General features: G+C 40.3%; 1 protein-coding gene across 2 annotated transcripts in view; it reads right to left on the bottom strand.

Annotated features, from left to right (window-relative positions):
• Positions 1–668: 668 nt before the first annotated feature.
• LOC122804250 (rho GTPase-activating protein 11A-like) overlaps positions 669–17,800 on the bottom strand; it is a 1,502,515-nt gene continuing 1,485,383 nt past the window's right edge. For both annotated transcript variants that reach the window (XM_044074009.1, XM_044074010.1), the window contains one exon: positions 669–2,650. In XM_044074009.1, the coding sequence (XP_043929944.1) occupies positions 1,008–2,650 (1,643 nt within the window). In that variant the 3' untranslated portion in view covers positions 669–1,007. The remainder of the gene's footprint in view (positions 2,651–17,800) is intronic.

The raw sequence follows: 17,800 nt of genomic DNA, 5'->3' as shown, positions 1-17,800 counted from the left end.
AGAATGTAAGGCCTTCTGCAGCTGAAGTCCCACATGCAAGGAATATTGCAACATTAATCTAAACAATCATCATACGCCTCCTTGGTAAGTGCAGCTTATAACAAAAGCTGCTTTTACAGGGCAAGAAGCATTACTGCCTACTCTTTCAATATTATAATCCAACACTTTGGAAACAAAACATCTACCATAAAACTATGTAACCAGTCCAGGTATATACATACCTCTCAGAAATATGACTTAAGATACTTAAAACATACAGTAACAAAAAACTCCTGAATGAGGTCATATTCCAAAAATGAATTTCTAAAGGTCCCATACTTTAGAACAGATGAATAAAAACCTTGTTTAACAAACCTTTAAAATAAGGCATAGAATATAAAGCAAGAGAACTAAAGTTTCAGTTAACTGACTGAATTTTTAAAATTATAAAATGCAAAAAAACACAATAAGCATTTAACTATCTCCAAGTTTCAAGTCTACAGTCTTTTCCCTTTAAGTACACCTATGCAAAAGGTGTCTCAGTAATAAGACTTCCATTTTGATGGTTTTCCTGTTTAAAGCAAAACCAGAAAAGCAGTTAAAACCAAATTAACCATATTTTACATCTAATGGGAAATGGTGAAATTTGAAAAAAAAAGTCAAAAGGTTATTCAAATAATATGCTCTGGTCTAAAGGAAAAAAAAAAAGAAAATGTTGCAGTTTCAAGAACATAAATATCGGAAAAAAATGAGGACTGTAAACAATTCATCTGTAACCATTACTCAAACAGGTTCCGTTTTCCACAACTGTATGAAAACATTGCAACTTACAATAATTAGATAAGAACTTAAATTAGAAATATAAAAATACGTCTTTGCAAAAGGCACTCTTACCATAATCGCATTAGACAGTCATGCAGTTGTTTTAAAATGAATAATATAAACTGCTCAAATAATTAATTTCATTCATACAGTAACAGTAACAGTTAAACCAGTCTCAAGCACATATATTACGGATATTAACTTATTTATAAAGCAATAGAATTTGAAGTAGTTACTAGTCTGTTTGAAGGAATTGGATATTTTGGTGACCCTCTATATCGTGACTTTTCTTTGTCAGAAAACTGATTAAAGGTAAATTTATTAGGGGTCTTCTGTGGTGTCCGAATTGTACTCTTATTTTTGAAAGATCCAGAATACCTTGCAATTATTTTTGATTCTTTCTGATTGGTCAAGTCTTCTAATATTGAAGCTTTTGGTAATACAGTGAGGTTCATCTGCTTGACGATCTTTAGACTTTCTGGGGTACCTGCTGAAGAGGAAATGAGCTCTGGAATACAAGTTTTCTTTGAACTATGGCAATGCTTTAAAGGGAAGGATTCATCATCTTGCGTGTCATTTGACTGCATCAACGAATATGCACTATTGCTTAAGTATCTTTTTGCACAGGAAGAAGCACTTTCATAGATTCCTGATTTAACCAATGATGTGGTAGGAAACGTTTCTTCACATTTCATCCCAGTCCTCATCACCTGTGTATTACTGTCCAAAAAGGAATGAATTCTTCTAATAGGCAGACGGATAGATGCATTTTGAAACTCCACCTGTCTGTTACAACCTAGCAAAGAATTAATCCTTCGAACAGACTGACGTACTGGGGTACGTTGAAATTTAAGAGGGGACTTTATTTTTTTACTTGAATCACTGTCACCTAAAGAAAGTCTATTAAACCGCTGTATATGCTCAGCTACCTTGCCTCGATGGTGATTAACAGTTTCTACAGCTTCTGGCAGATGAGCTTTTGTATCTTTCTGGATTTTTATGTATTCTAATGCATTACAAGACTGGCCACTTGATGTATGAAGTGTTTCCTCTGCAGAAACTACTATGCTGCATAACTGATTATCTTCAGCAGTTTGCACAGAAGACTGAACTTCATTAGTCCCCCTTAGACTCCAATAACATTCCTGAGAGTTCACAAACTGTTCTGCAGCATTACTCAAATGTAGAAGCTGTTCTTTAACTGGACTACTTAGCAATGCTCTCTCTGGCAGAATTTGAGATTCTGTTAGGTCATTTAGAAGACTACTTGAGAGTTCAGTGATTGAATTCTGCACAAGAGACTCACTGCTTTTAAATATATGATCATGTTTGTCACAGCACTTTAACATTTCCATTTGTTTTTCAATTACTGAACTTGTTCCATCTTCATCAAAAGCTTTCTTACAAAAACTGCTCTCACTTTGATGCATTTTAAATTCTTCCACAACATGAGAGTTCTCTACATGAGCTTCTAGTAAATTTGAGGATTTACTGTCACCAATCAGAGTGCAGAGATTGCTTCCAGTTTCAGAAAATGCTTTTTTAATCTTGTCTAGTGTTTCAACAGCTAAACTGTTTTCATCACCACTCAGAGAGTCTCTTGGCGTAGTGACTTCAAGATTTTCATAATCAACTGGGATAATAGGAGGCTTTCCAGCAGCTAATACAGGTTTAGAAAAACATTTTTTTGATTTCAAGTATATACCCAGTGGTGTTGCTGCATTTAAACTGTTATTTATTTCTTGAGATTCTGAATTACTGGCTTCATTCCAAGACATCCACTGTACTAACGAATCATCATTTTTTGGTGTAAATGAATTATCCTGCGATTTACTTGGATAGCCTGAACCTTAGGGGGGAAAAACATGCAATCAACATTTCAATAAAGTACTGGAAAAGAATGCATAGATATAGAACTACCACACATACAATAAATAAAGGTACGTATTGATTTAATTACTATACACATACATGTCATCAAATTGAACTGCTTATCCTCTTTGAAAATGATCATTGCGTAAAGGGGTTAGAGGCAGTCTCCTAACTACTTACTTTCTGGCCATTTTGGTTCATTCTAAATAAAGGTGCTGCATCGCCAAATTAGAATGATTCAAGACAATTTCATAGAGCAACACTGGAACAATTAGCTTAAAAGTGTCATTCAGACTGTAGTGTTAGCTTCAAAGGCAAAACAGCAGTAGCAATATTTTGAATTTAATTAAAAAATCAGTATGCAATATGTACACCAACACTTAAAAAGAATGAAACCAATATCGCAATACATATTCTTTTTAAACTTAAAGTTACAGTGGTACACATTTACACTTTTGAATTTAATCCTCTAAGATAAACCATGCTGTGCTGCTAATACTTGCAGTCTGTTTCTAATACCCATTTTAAACAATCTGACCCCAGTTACAAGTTTTAATATCTCTGGGTCAGATTCCAAAACTCCCAATGGTGTGCAAATGGAGGGATGATGTGGGCCAAGTGGAAAAGACATACAGCAAGAAAAGACAGTACACTGCTGTATGTCTAAAACAGATTTCATCTTCATGTCTCGGTGACTACCTTCACATGATGGACCCAATTTTTACAAAATCTCATTAAGACTACACTGATATGTACATTACATTTTGTATGTCTTGCAGAAAGGTAGGTCCAAAAATAATAACAATAATAAAAAAATGGGTGCACAGGTCCCAGGACACAAGTGCCACGTCCTGGTGTATGCACTGGAAAAAAGGCAGTATAGAATCCTCAAGACATGGAAACATTCCTATAACAAGATTAGTTCAGGCTTAGGGGGAGGATGCACCCCCTGCCCATAGCAGAATAAAAATGTAGTCCACAGAAACTAACAGATCAAGAAAAAGGTACAGAGATAACAAGGTGGTCTGATACTGGCCAGAGGAAAAAAAAACACATGGGGAAGGAGGGAGGTACAGAATACTGCAACAGTGAGAAGTTGGACATCTACTGCTATGATAAGTTCATAAACAACTGTTCAATGTTCTTCCTCATCACTGCTGCAGTATTCTTTATAAATGGGAGAGTACAAAAGCTAATGAACAGAATGGGGGGGGGGGACTACATGGCCCTAGCAGAACTTAGAAATCACATCCAACTTATAATGTTTAGTAGCTACAGAAGACCAAGTAGAAGCTTGCAAAATGGATGCAGTATCCAGACCATTGAAAAAAGCATCAGAAGAGGCCACAGTCTTGGAATGAGCATGAACAGAAGAAAGCTGCTTACCATGAAAAGAACAGCAAAAGGAAATGGCCTTAGAAATCTAGGAAGGAAGAGTTTGCTTGGGAATGAAAAGAAAATGTGGCTCAGATTTCCTTCATATCTTTTAGTCGTGTCAATGTAAAAAAAAAAAGAAGTTAAGTCTTACCATAACGTCCCATCTGTGTTGCTGATAATCTTTCATTCTTCACTGATGGGGTTTGGTTCCGAGCTGTCGGAACAGAGTCAGACTAATACCAAGCTTTTGCCAGCCACAAAATTCTCTAGCTAAGCTTTTACCCATAGTGCTGTTCTCCCTGTTACCTCAGATCGAGTTTGCCCAGTATTAGTAAAGCAGAAACCATTTCTGCACAAATGCCCTAACTCACCACTTGGACCCAAAGCATCCCCCAGGAGCCTTTGGAGGAGGAAGGAGGGTGGAAAGTGATGAATGAAAGTAAAACAACACAGATGGAACATTACGGTAAGACAACTTCTTTATCTGATGTTTTTAATCTTCTTTCCATTCATCACCGATGAGATAGAATCCCCAAGCTACCTTGTGTTCCTTAGGCAGCCCTTATGGAACAACATTCCTGAGCATCACTGAGCCAAAGGCAGCTCTCCCTTTGGAGACCACATCCAATTTGTAATGATTAATAAAAGTGTGGGGGTTAGCCCATGTGGCTGCTGCACAAATATCATCCATACAGGCTCTTGAATGGAAGGCTACAGAAGTTGCCACAGATCTGGTAGAGTGGGCTTTAACATTCTGTGGTATACGCTTTTTCGCAAGTGAATAGATGTGGTGTATGCAGTCCCTTACTCATTTAGATAAAGTCACCTTGGAGAGGGAATTTCCCATTCCAGGTCCAGAGAAGGAAATGAAAAGTTGGTCAGTTTTACGTATTGCTTTGGTTCAGTCTAAATAAAACCTCAGCTGTCTATGTACATTCAGAGGGTGTAGACAGCATTCCCCTTTATTAATAAACTTTGGGAAAAATACTGGCAAGTCAATGGTTTGACTGATGGAAAAATCTGAAATAACTTTGGGGAGAAAGGAGGGGTTTGTCCGGAGTGATACTCTGTCCTTGTGGAAGATTAAATAGGGCCTTTTAATGCATAATGCATGAAGATCTGAAATTTGTCTGGCTGACGTGATGACTACCAGGAAAAGAGACTTCCAAGATAAAAATTTGAGGTCACACTTTGCTGCAGGCTCAAAAGGAGGTTGAATTAAAGACTGAAGAACTAACTTGAGGGTCCATGGCTCTAGGTTGTCTGATTGGAGGCCTACTGTGCGAGATCCCTTTAAGAAAGGTTTTTGCATAACCGAAGAGAGATGAGGGGAGAATTATCAAAACCCATCATGAAAGTTAGAAATAGCGGTTAGATTTACTCATATGGTAGAAGCTGCAGCTCCATCCTTGCAAATTTTTGACAGATATTGTAAGACTGCTGTAACTGGAGCAGAGTATGTTTCTAGCCTTCTTTTCTTAGTCCAATTAGAGAATCTCTTCCATTTGTCTAGATATAGTATTCTGGTGGATGGTTTGTGTGAGGCCAGGATAATGCCACGTACAGGTGAGGGAAGGTTATCCTGCATGGCAATTATCAGAAGTGGAGAAACCAAGCTGTCAGCTTGACACTGGATAGGTTCGGGTGATTCAACCCTTGGGGTGAGAAATCAGGTGTGGAACGAGGTCCAGAATCCACGGTCGACATAACAGATGAGGGGAATGGTGTAGCCTCTGGTTATAATCTTCTGCATCCAACGATCGGAAGTTATTGAATGCCAGGCAGCGTGGTGCAGAGAGAAACATTCCCTGACTGCTTCCAGAGGAAAGCAATTGGGCCACTCTTCAGGACCGCTGGTAAGGCTGCCCAGAGAAAGAATCCCTGGGTCTTTGATTATGCAGACCCCCCCTTCCCGCCTCAGTAGGGAGAGTCTTCCAGAATTGTTACTCCCTCTGTACCTGGGGGTATCATCGCCACTTGTGGCACGGAAAGTACCCCGAGATTTTTTTTGTGCCACATTTTTCCGTTCCTCTGGTTCCTGGAAAAGGAACGTTGTGGGTTGGAAAAACGTAGACCTACGGCAGACAGGGTTCTTATCATCCTTCTCACACCTGGCCAGGGTGTCTTTCACCCTGGGGCCAAAAAGGGAAGATGCTTCAATTGGAGCGTTAAGGAAGGAACACTTGAAAGGGTCCACAAAGTCACAGAGGTAGATCCTGGTATGCCCATTCAGTTGCAAGTGAGAGCAACTCATGGACAGAACTGGAGATTGATTCCAGGGTTATGAGCTGCGAGGCAACTTTTTCTCTTACCCCGTCAAGACACCTGTCTTGCGAGCTTTCCAGAGAGTTTGGAAACCAAGTTTCTTTGGAGCCTCGTAAAATGTGCCAAGTAATTCAGAGAACGTACGACAAAAGTTACTGAAGCAAAAACTCACTTCCCTAATCTGTCCACAGCCCGGGACACTCTGATGGGCAGATGAACAGTATGACTCTTCGGCAAGAATCTTCTTCATCTCCGCCGCCACTACCACCATAGCATCAACTGGTAAACCTCTTGACCAATGTGGGTTTTCCTCGGGGGGGGGGGGGTGACAGTATCTTGTCAGGTCTCCAAGGGATCGACTCAACAGAATCAGGGTTCTTCCAGGAATGCTGCACCACAAGTTGTACTAGCTCGTTCGCAGGCGGGGTCAACCAAGAGGTACATGGCTGGGCACTGAAAGCCTGCAGAAACATGGACTCCTCGGAAGAAGGGTTAGTGGGCTTCCAATCATCCCTCTGTTTCAACGTTTCAAGGATGTCCCCCCTAAGGAGACCATCAGGGGGTGACCGTGAGGACCCTTTACCATCATTGAAATCTGTATCCCCTGTCAGAGACTCTTCAGCGGAGTCTATGTGTTTCTTCTTGCACCATCTCTTCCATGGGGGGCACCTCAGTGGGGGCCTCTGAGGAGAACTCTGAAGGGGGGCTGCCCTGTAACAGGGTCTCCTGCGACTTTCCTGCCCGGTGTCCCAGGGTAGTGGCTTGTGTCAGCTGTAGCTCAGGGGAAAAAAAGAGGTCTGGGGTTCCGACATCAGTGGAATGCTTCCAGAAGCAAGTGCCCTCTCCATAGCTCTGAAAGCAGGTCTGCCCGAAGAGGGATGGGAGCCCAGAACCAAGAGGGACAACCTCAGAACCAGGGTCACACCCTGCTCCCGATGGTGCAGCCTCAACCAGGATCGGTACAGACAGAGCTCCCGGCACCATGGACGAAACCGGAGACATACTTGGGACCGTACCCTGAGCTGAAGAGCCAGCAGCCCAATCACGGAGTTGAAGAAGGCTCGGTTCAGAGGAGACTGAAGGCCAAAGGGACAGTCCTGGAGCCCCAGTGAGGTCTACTACAGGTGCCGAGACGGGGGGGGGTTTCCAAAAATGATGTCAGAGCTGAAGACTTTGAAACCGGTATGGTCAAAGGAGGGGAGTAGGACTGAGTCCGTGGAGAAACCAACCCAGGTCCTGCAGGTGGATGGGTCCTAGACAGAGTGGGTATCCCCCTGGCTGTCAACAACTGATCCACAAGACGCACTACTTGAAGCTCGAGAAGGCTCCTGGTGGATCTAGTGGATACTCCTGATGGGGAGTCAGGTCATTCAAGGAACGGACTATATACTTCCCCTAGAAAACTATCTGTTGATGGAGAGTATCAGATCCGTGGTGTGGAATCTATTGGCACTGATGTCTCAAGTTTGGAAACAGGAAGAAGTGGCGTCAAAATTATCATTATCGGAACCGTGAAAGGACCCTGTGCCAGAGGGGCACTTGGAGCAGACACAGAAGGTTCAGTAGTAAACAGAATCACAGAGGTAGGCATCGAAGGTGTGTACTGTGCTGAACCGGCACTCAGTGCTGAAGCTGTAGTAACTTTTGGAAAATCAGTAGAAGGTGCCGCAGACAGTATTGGAGCCAAAGCAGGTGCCGATAAAAGAACAGTCGGAACAGAAAAAGGTCAGTGCCGAAGAGGCAGACTTATGCTCCGAAGACAATTTTGGTACTTTAGACTTTTCAGACTTGCCCTGGTCACCAGAGGGTGAAGAGGGGACAGAGTGGGAACTTTTCTTATGTTTAGTAGGATGGGATGAGAGATCCATCGCAGAAAGGGCTTCTGAAAAGGGAGACTTCAGAATCAGTTTGTTTTTGCGCTCATTCAAAGTGTGCTGACTAAAACTTTGGCAAATCACACAAGGGGGTTGCACTGAAAGATGGGGCACCCCCAGATAATAAATACAGTCATCATGGGAATCACTATTAGGCAGTTTTCCCTTACAAGAAGCACAATGCTTAAACCCTGATGTGCCTTTATCAAACATCATGAACAAATATACATATACACACAAGTCAGATAGGAAACTAAGGCAAATAGTTCTATGTATCTATACAGATATCAATGATAGGGTAAAAAAAGGAGAAATACCAACGATGGTATTACCACAAGGGTAGGGAAAAAGGGCGTACTATTGAAAATTACCAAAAAGGTAGAAACAGAAGGGTAAAAAGGTCTATAGATAGCTTCAAAGTTAAAGAAATATCAAAAATACCAACAAGGAATAAAAGGAAGACAATATCCAGGAAAAATATCAAAAGTTTACACTTAGCTGAGAGCTTGGCTTGGACGCGGCAACTGAGATCTGAGGTAACAAGGAGAAAGGCACTACGGGTTAAAGCTTAGCTCGAGAGTTGTTTGGCGTGCACAAGCTTGGTATTAGGCCGACTCGGTTCTGAGGGCTCGTAACCGAACCCCATCAGTGATAAATGGAAAGAAGATTAACATCAGATTCTTAGTTATGTAGATCCAAACTATGACAAATTCTCTATCATTCTGTAGAAAAGGGAAAAAGAATAGCTTTCATTCAGAGACAAATCATTAACACCCTTGGGCATACAAGGAGGACTGGTACGAAGAGAAACTCTGTCTCTGTGAAAAAACAAAAAACTGAGAACTGCCATGAGTGCCTAAGTTTAGAAAACCCTCATGGCAGAAGAAAATGTTACAAATAAACACAGTTTTCCCAAATATAATACTGTAAGGAAGATGACACTGCAAGCTTAAAAGGAGGCAGAGTCAAATTTTCATTTAAAAAAAAAAGGTCCTAAGGAGGAGGATTAGGCTTTCTTAGTGGTCTAATATGAAGGATGCCTTTCAAAAATGTTTTACCTTCAAATCTAGAAATAAATGGTAGAGTCAGAGGCAGGCATGCAGAGATGGACAACAAACGAGTTTTAGCAGATGAGTATGCCAAGTCAGAATTGAGCAGCTCATATTGGAAGTATCCATCAAAAGATGGTCCAGGGTTATGAGTATGACAACAAATAAAAAAAATCTCTTCTATTCAGTTATGTAGGATTTTCTAGTAGTGGGATTTTCTGCCCCCCCCCCCCCCCCCAAACCAGAGGCACATCCTCAGAGAATTGGTATCTATAGAATCAAAATCCTATCAGCCAGACAGTCAACTGTAGGCAGACTAAACGAGGGTGAATAAGAGACGCTCTGTCCTGTGCAAGAGGCATTCTGTGAGGTAACTTGTGATGACTGCCCCTGACCACATGAAATAGGGGTATCGGTGCTGTCTGGGTCAAAAGGGAGAAGAAGCATTCTGTGAGGTAACTTGGGATGACTGCCCCTGATCACATGAAATAAAAGGGAGAATTGGTGCTGTCTGGGTCAAAAGGGAGTCATCAGCAAGATTTCGGGCGTGTCCCATATTATTTTGTGCAGGACATCTGGGCAGAGGAAGAGGTGAGCTAAGCATAAAGACACATCTCCTTCCGAGAAAACAACGTAGTGTCCACTTCCCAAGCTACAAGACTTGGCGCTCTGGAGCAGTACTGTGGGTGTTGTCATTCAGACCAAACAGCCAGTAACTCGACTAAATCCAGTAAACTCCACTTAAAGACAGCCATAATAATTCAAAGTCACTGGAACCATGAACTGCTCTTCATAATAGACTTTTATTAACATACAAAATGAATAAAAGCAAGTTCAAAAAACTTTCACCTAGTCAGGCTTCTTCAGGCAAAATGACTGAACAAACTCTCAAATTAGCATATATATCATTTTCACTGTCACAAGATCATTTTACTTATCACACTTGTTTCTGAAATTTTTTAAGCACGCATTCTGAATAAACACTCCCATTTAAACCCAATGCTATATGTGTCCCTATGTGAAGAAGCCAATAAAACTCTTCCATTTCTGTATGCTCTCTAATATTGCTACCATGTACTGTGTCAGCTTCTTTAAAGCCCATGCTTAGAGAATTTCAGAAACAAGTTTAAGTAAACTGATCTTGTATCTGTGAAAATGATACATATGCAAGTTTCTGAGTTTGTTCACTAATTTTGCCTGAAGAAGCCTGACAAACTTTTTGAACTTGCTTTTATTCATTTTGTATGTTAATAAAAGCATTTTGTGAAGAGCTGTTTGTGGTTCCAGTGACTTTTTCTTATTCTGGCTTTCGAGTGGTCTGTTCAGAGAAGATGCAGAAAGATCTACTTGAGGAACACCCCACTGATGTACAACATCCAGAAAAAAAAATCTCCCTGTGACACACCCATTCATGAATACCAGCCCTGGACCTACTCAGGTTGCCTGCCATGAGACTTTACATTCCCTCACAGCACAGAGTTAGTGGATGGCTGACTGCAAAATCCCAAGCCTGAAGAGCTAGTTTGCAAAGACAGTTAAGATTTTATGCCCCCTTGCTTATTTATGTACCATATAACCATGGTGTCTTCTGCAAAAATTCTCAAAGGACCTGGAAGCTAAACTGAGTACAGAGCATGATCTGTTTTATGGTAATATTGTCCACTTTTTGTTGGAAAGACCAAGCTCCCTGGACCCCTATAGTTTTGGAAGTGTACAGGTCCTGAGTGGAAAGAGGGACTTTAAGAGGCAAGCCAGGATTCAAAGAAATCTGCTGAATCCACTAGAGGAACTCGAGGCAAGGTAAGAGAGGGATAAGAAGATCCAGGGGATGGCAATGTTGAAGCCAAACAGTTCTGAGATGACACAAACTACCCCATGTGGAGCCTGGCATATGGAATCATAGGAATGGTGGGATGCTGTGAATCTCAGCTCCATGAAGCTCTCCTGCCTGCAGCTGTTGCAGAAGATGTACAGATTTAAAATAAGCAGACAAGGAAAGGACTCTGGAAGGAGGAAGCAAAGTAATCATTGGCAAGGTCTGAATCCTGCAACCCGGAAAAATGTGGTCCTGAGAAGGGGTACGGACAGACTTTTTCAGATTTAGAGTGAACCACACACTGTGGAGAAACATTGTGTATTTGAGATCCTACTTTAAGTCCACCTCTTCCTCCATGGAATCAGAAACTCTAGGCCTCTTTAGAGGACCAGGGAACAGAAGAAAGAACAACCAACCCCTGAGGGGGCTTCCCTGAGTGAAATCCTGCCACTCTGTGTGGATCCTTGGTTACAGCAGCCACGTTAGGCTTCTGTTTCTGTTTCAAAGGAACATTATCCCTAACAAACTAAGAGGATGGTTCAGACCCTTGCCAGACTTCAATAAGGGAACCAGGGACTTCTTCGGTAATCAGAAAATGGGAAATCTCTCTAGGTCCTTACAAAAAGACTAGATGCAGTTCATCCTCCTTGTCTAAAGCAAATGCAGGCACAGCCTTAGTGGATGTGCGGTTAGGCAGCCCCGTGCCAGCCTCCAACTTGGTTGGGACAGAGGGGGCTGGATGGTGGAAACGGATGGTTCTTGGATTATTTGTCCAACCAGGAGAGATCCGAAGGACGCTGTACAACAGAATTTTTTAGACTTATTTTTAAATGGGTGGATTCAGAAGCCATGTAGCCCTGATCCAGAAGCTTCAGTTGATGATTTTCTGAACTAATAGGAAGGTAAGACAAATGGCTATGCAAAGTCTTCAGTATAAAAGATGGTAAAATCTCACATTTTGAGCAGCACCAAAACAAAAAAGGTGTGTCTCTTGTCTACCCTCAAAGGGAATATGTCTTCACACTCATATTCTTTCTTCCTGGGTGATATTAAAAAGGTAATACAACCCACAGGAAAAAAGGAGGAAAACACCCCAATGGGGCACTTATCTTTAGAAGGTTTCGTAGCTGTACCTAAGCAATGTACGACTGCAAACTAAACTGGAAAAGTAGAATTCAGACTGGCAACAAAGTTGTTGAGGATTAGGTGCTTGTATACCCTTATACTTTAGACATAGGATATATGTCTGACATATAAGTGCCTGCAAGGAGCCAGTGCTTTGGTATGATGGCCAGATGTTTGGCTTTCCATTGCAGGTTATCCCATCTGTAAAGAATACTGCAACAGTGATAAGAAGACAGTAAAATAAGACCCAAATGAGAGAAGCTTAGTAGAACAGATGAAGAAAGTAATCACAACTATTAAGAGAAATTCATGTGTTATAACAAAAAATAAACAGGATACATTACTATACAGCTAAACTAACTGCTAAAATGTTACCAAAAAGGAGCAACAAAGGAAAGGAAGGGAAGAGGTACAATGGAAGCACTGGACAGAGAAAACTATAAAGCAATTAAAATTAGAAGTATCACTGTTAGAAGACTATAGAAAAGGAAACAGATCAAAAATACTTAGACATGATAAAAAAAAAATACACTACATCAAAACAGACCAGAATTTATCATGCACCATTTCAAATAATGATCAAAAATATCAGCTCAGGCAGAAAAAAACTTAGAAGGTGTGCAGATAAATATAAAGAAAAGGTACAAAATAAGCAATTCATTAATGACCTAAAAAAGTTCAAAGAAAATTGGGAAACAAAGGAAATAAAACACCACTAAAAATGCAGCACTACTTAAGTTTTGGAGAAGTATTTATGAAGATCCCGTGTAACAAAGATTCTAAAGAGATAGAAGAATTAAAAGAAGTAATATAGAGCTCTAATGGAGATATTAAATGGGATGAAACAGCAGCCAGAGTAACTGGGACAAAAATTAAGAAAAGCTTCTAACTTGAAACCTCAGGACCAGATGCAGTAGTAAAGGTATTAACATCTTTAAACAAAGATTTAGCCCTCAGCACAAATTACACCAACCTGGTTAACAGTGAAAATGATACTCTTAAGAGTGAACCTGTAACAAAGGCTTCTTAGGAACAACAGGTCAATAAAACCTGCCTTCCAACAATATACCATGAGCCATGACCAAAGGGGCAAATTGTCATCCCAGGGATAAAAATTCAAAGGAAGATATTTCAGAGTGATTCTTTTCCCTACCGTTTTGCTCTTAATTCATTAAACTGTTTTACTTAACAGATTAGGCTATGTTGGCGCTCAAAAATCAACCTTGTTTAAAGGCTTCTCATCTACTGTTTGGGAATGACTTAAAACTGTGTAGTTCATCAAAAGAGCTGAAAGCACAAATATAAATGCATACAATTTTTTCCAGATAATATAAGAATGACATTTTGTCTTGATAATGTGCAAACGAAAAAACTTATGTACTCACCGTAATGTTCCATCTGTGTGCCCGTTTTCATTCCTCCTCAAACCTGTGGGTTAAGATCCGATCTTTGGATCCGACTAGGCCGTTGCAATAGCTCATGGCAACCAAAAAGCTCTCTAGCTCTTCTCTTACCCATAATGCACCCGTCCAAGTTACCTCAGATCTTACTTGTTGCTAGACACACAAAGAAATATTTTTATATACAAGTACACCAATAGAATGGAAAAACTTTTAGAGCTCAGCACAGGGAAATGTCAATTTAGGTTGACTCACTCCTCTAGGAGTACCAGGGTCAGGGATGGAGGGTGGGTTATCTGAAGAAGAATGAAAATGGACAACACAGATGGAACATTATGGTGAGTACATAACTTTTTATCTAATGTTGTCAACCTTCAGTCTTTCCTCAAACCTGTGGAACAAGAGTTCCCCCCTACCCTATACTCTGGGTGGACTCATGGAAGGATCTTCCTCAGCACCATTGAGGAAAATGAAGCTCTTTCCCTGGAGACCAAATCTAATTTATAATGATTAATAAAGGTATGGGAGGTAGTCCAGTTGAGGCTGCACATATATCACTCATGCACTCTCTAACCGGAATACTGATGGAAATCACCATGGCTCTAGTTGAATGGGCTCGCAAAGGTTTAGATAATTCAAGACCTCGTTTCTTGTAGATTTAAGAAATACAGTCTGTGATCCATCTAGTCAATATTACTTTGGTCACTGGATTTCCCAGTTTTGCATCTGAAAAGGAGACAAATAGTTGGCCAGATTTCCTGATACTTTTTGTTCTGTGAAGGGAAAAATGTAATTGCTTGTGAACATGTAATAAGTGTAACAGGTATTCACGTTTATTTGAAAATTTTGGAAAGAACACTGGTAAATTAATGGATTGATTGATATTATGACATTATTTTAGGTAGAAATGATGGGTTAAGTAAGTAATGAAACCATGTCTATAAAAAGTCAAATATGGTGGTTGAGATGACAAGGGTTGAATCTCAAATTCTTCTCGCAGATACTAAAAATGTAGTTTGAGGAAATGAACTTGAGATCATATGTTGCTGCTGGTACAAAGGGGACTGTATAATTTCTTTCAGCACCAAATTTAGGTCCCAAGGAGGAGTAGGGTCTTTATAAGGGGGTTTAAGTAAGAGAGTTCCCTTAAGAAAAGCTTTACAGAGTTTGTGTGAAGCAACTGAAGATCCATGATATCCAGTATGAAAACTGGAAATTGCAGCTAGTTCTACCCTTACTGTAGAAGGAACTGTTCCTTCATTAAACATTTGGGCTAAGAACTCAAGGACTCTATGAACTGGAACCGAGAATGGGTCCAGATCATTCTGCTCTCTCTAGTAAACAAATCTATTCCATTTACTGAAGTACAGTTTACGTGTAGATGGCTTATGAGAAGAGAAGTGTACTTGATGGAGTGGAGAAGAGAGCACAGGTTGTCTGGCTATTCACGGAATTAGATAAGTCAAGCAGTTAGTTTGAGGTTTGGAATGTCTGGGTGAATCATGTCTGTCAGGTCAGAGGAGGTCCGGTGTTAGATCTAGAATCCACAGTTGTGTCAGTAAATGAGACCAAAGGAAGGGAAACCAAATATGTCAAGCCCAGTACTGAGCAACAAGGATCACTTTGCTCTTCAACCTGCTTGCTTTCTAAAAAAATTGAGGATTAACGGAGTTGGAAGAAATGTATAAGAGAGACTGGGGGGGGGGGCAATCATGATTAATAGCATCCTTCAGGGATTCCCCTTGTGGGGGGACCAGGGTAAGACAGCTGTTGCACTTGTTTAGGGGAGAGGGAAAAAGAATGCAGCAAGGCTGGCCCCATTTGTAGAATATCCTTTCCATCACTACCTGATTGAAAGACCACTCAAGAGGCATAAGGATACATCTGCTCAATTTAAAGCAATGCAAGCACACAGCCAGTAACGGGCGGCACAGTGGTGCAGTTAACGCTTAATTAACAGCAAGAGGTTCGATTCTTCGTTCGATTCTTGGCTTCTGTGTGCCTTGTGTGGTGTTGTTGTCCTGTTCGTGGGTTGTTTCCAGAGGTTTTTCCTCGGGTACACATTCCATTCTGCATCTGAAACATGGCTCATGGAGCTCTTCTGTCCGGACTCCCGCTGAAAACCAATGACAAATGAATCTGAAATAAACATTCGGTCAACCAACAAAAGCAAATTCAGTAACCTTAAGTAGAAGGGCAACAAGCAGCAAAAAAAGTCACTGAAACCATGAACCGCTCAATCTTCAAACATTTATTAGTTATGGTCAATCCTTAAAACAGCTACTAGTTAAAATTTTTACCTTACTACAGGCTTCTTTAGGCATCCAAATGAGTTCACAATTTCATCAGTTATATAGTCATAAAATCACATGACCACAATTAATCACACATTCCTGATACTCTAAGTAGAGGCTTTAAAGAAACATTCTTTCTTTAACCAGATATAACATGCGCCCCTACGCATAAAACCCAATAGAATTATTCAGTCTGTGTAATCCCCAATATCCCCCCACCTATTGTTTCAGTAATATTTATTTTTATTTATTTTTTTATTTTACATTTGTTGATCGGGCTAGTCTAACTGGATTTATGTCCATTTTCAGTAGAGGCCCGGGGAGAAAAGCTCCAAGCATGAACAGTAAAACACAGTTAACAATATATAACTAGGACATGTAAGAAAACAGTACAGTGGTAGCATTGATTAAAAGCAAAAATATAGTAATGTGATTATAGAATATAGACATTATGCTAAAAGTTTAAGTAAAGCATGGCAGATGTACTAAGCACAAAGTGGGTATGAGCACATCAGAGTAAAGTCCTTATAATTTTTTCTCTTACTATGAAAAAAGAAGCATGATTAGGAGGCCTAAGTTAGAGGGGTGGGGAATAGGGTACGAGTAGGAGGGAAAATAGATTTCAGTCTGGGTTAGCACAGGGACAAAGCCACTGAGTTTTAAGATGTTCTTTAATATGTTTTTTGAATAGAGATGTAGAAGGTATGTTAGATAATTCAGGAGGGAGCTGATTCCAGTTTTTTGCCTGTAGTGTTTGAGAAAAGTGAGTCACCAGCTTTATTGTTAGATTTAATTGAGGAGACCAGGAGTTTTAGCAGAACGTAGTGTAGCTAGATTTTTGTATGGTGAAATCAGATAAGTGAGGATAGGGGTATTATTGGGGTGGTGTAGGATCTTTTGAGTAATAAGCAACTGTTGAAAGAGTATGTGGTTCTGCAATTCTAGCCATCCTAGTTGTTTGAGGTTAAGACAGTGGTGAGTTTTAAAGGGTGTGCATGTAATGAATCTAGCTATGCTATTATAACAGGTAGAAAGTTTGGAGATGTTATTCTTAGACAGGTTAGTATATATAGCAGAGGCATAGAAAAGGGTAGAAATGAGGTGGGTCTGGGCAATAGTTTTCCTGGCTGTGGGGGTAAGGAAGGGTTTTATTCTATAGAGAGTATCAAGTTTTTTGTTAACAGATTTTATGGTGGCATTAATATGGTCATCATAGTTAAGACGATTGTCAATTGTAACACCTAGTAGGCGGGTGGTAGTATCCGGGGTAATGTTAGTAACATTGTTAGAGGTTATAGAGAAGAATGGTGTGGAATATTTGTGAGCTGGAGTAAAAAGCAGTAATTTTGTTTTTTGGGATTAAGGAGGAGGCAATGTTTCATAAACCAGTTTTCCACATTTTGGAACACAGTTTGGGTGAGGGACTGGAGGGAGGCTATGTTCTTAGCAGTACAGATTAAGGTAGAGTCATCTGCATATTGAATGCAGGTGGCTTGAGGTATGTCCATGTGGAGGTCGTTAATAATAAGGAAAAAAGAAGGGGACCTAAGATAGAGCCTTGTGGGTCTCCAATATTTACTGGGAGTAATGAAGACAGATTGTTATCCCAAAGTACTGCTTGTTTTCTGTTTTGAAGATAACACCTAAACCATTGTAATGCTAGTGGATCAAGAGAATGGTATTTTAGTTTGTCTACAAGTTATGGTTAACCATATCAAAGGCTTTTGACAGGTCAATAAATAGTGCAGAGGAAAAGGAATTATTGTTACGATTTTTATTTATAGAGTCCGTGAAGGATAGAAGGGCAGTTGTTGTGCTGTGGAATGGTCTAAAGCCATGTTGGCAGTTGGCTAGTTGGTTATTTTGTAGAAGGTGGTTGAGTAGTTGTTTATGAATACATTTTTCCATTATCTTAGCTAATGGGGAG

Source organism: Protopterus annectens, chromosome 6.part0 (genome assembly GCF_019279795.1).
Source record: "Protopterus annectens isolate FY-2018-M chromosome 6.part0, PAN1.0, whole genome shotgun sequence".
Lineage (NCBI taxonomy): Eukaryota > Metazoa > Chordata > Ceratodontiformes > Protopteridae > Protopterus > Protopterus annectens.
Note: the sequence above shows the minus strand (reverse complement) of the source record. Positions and strands in the feature narration are given on the sequence as shown.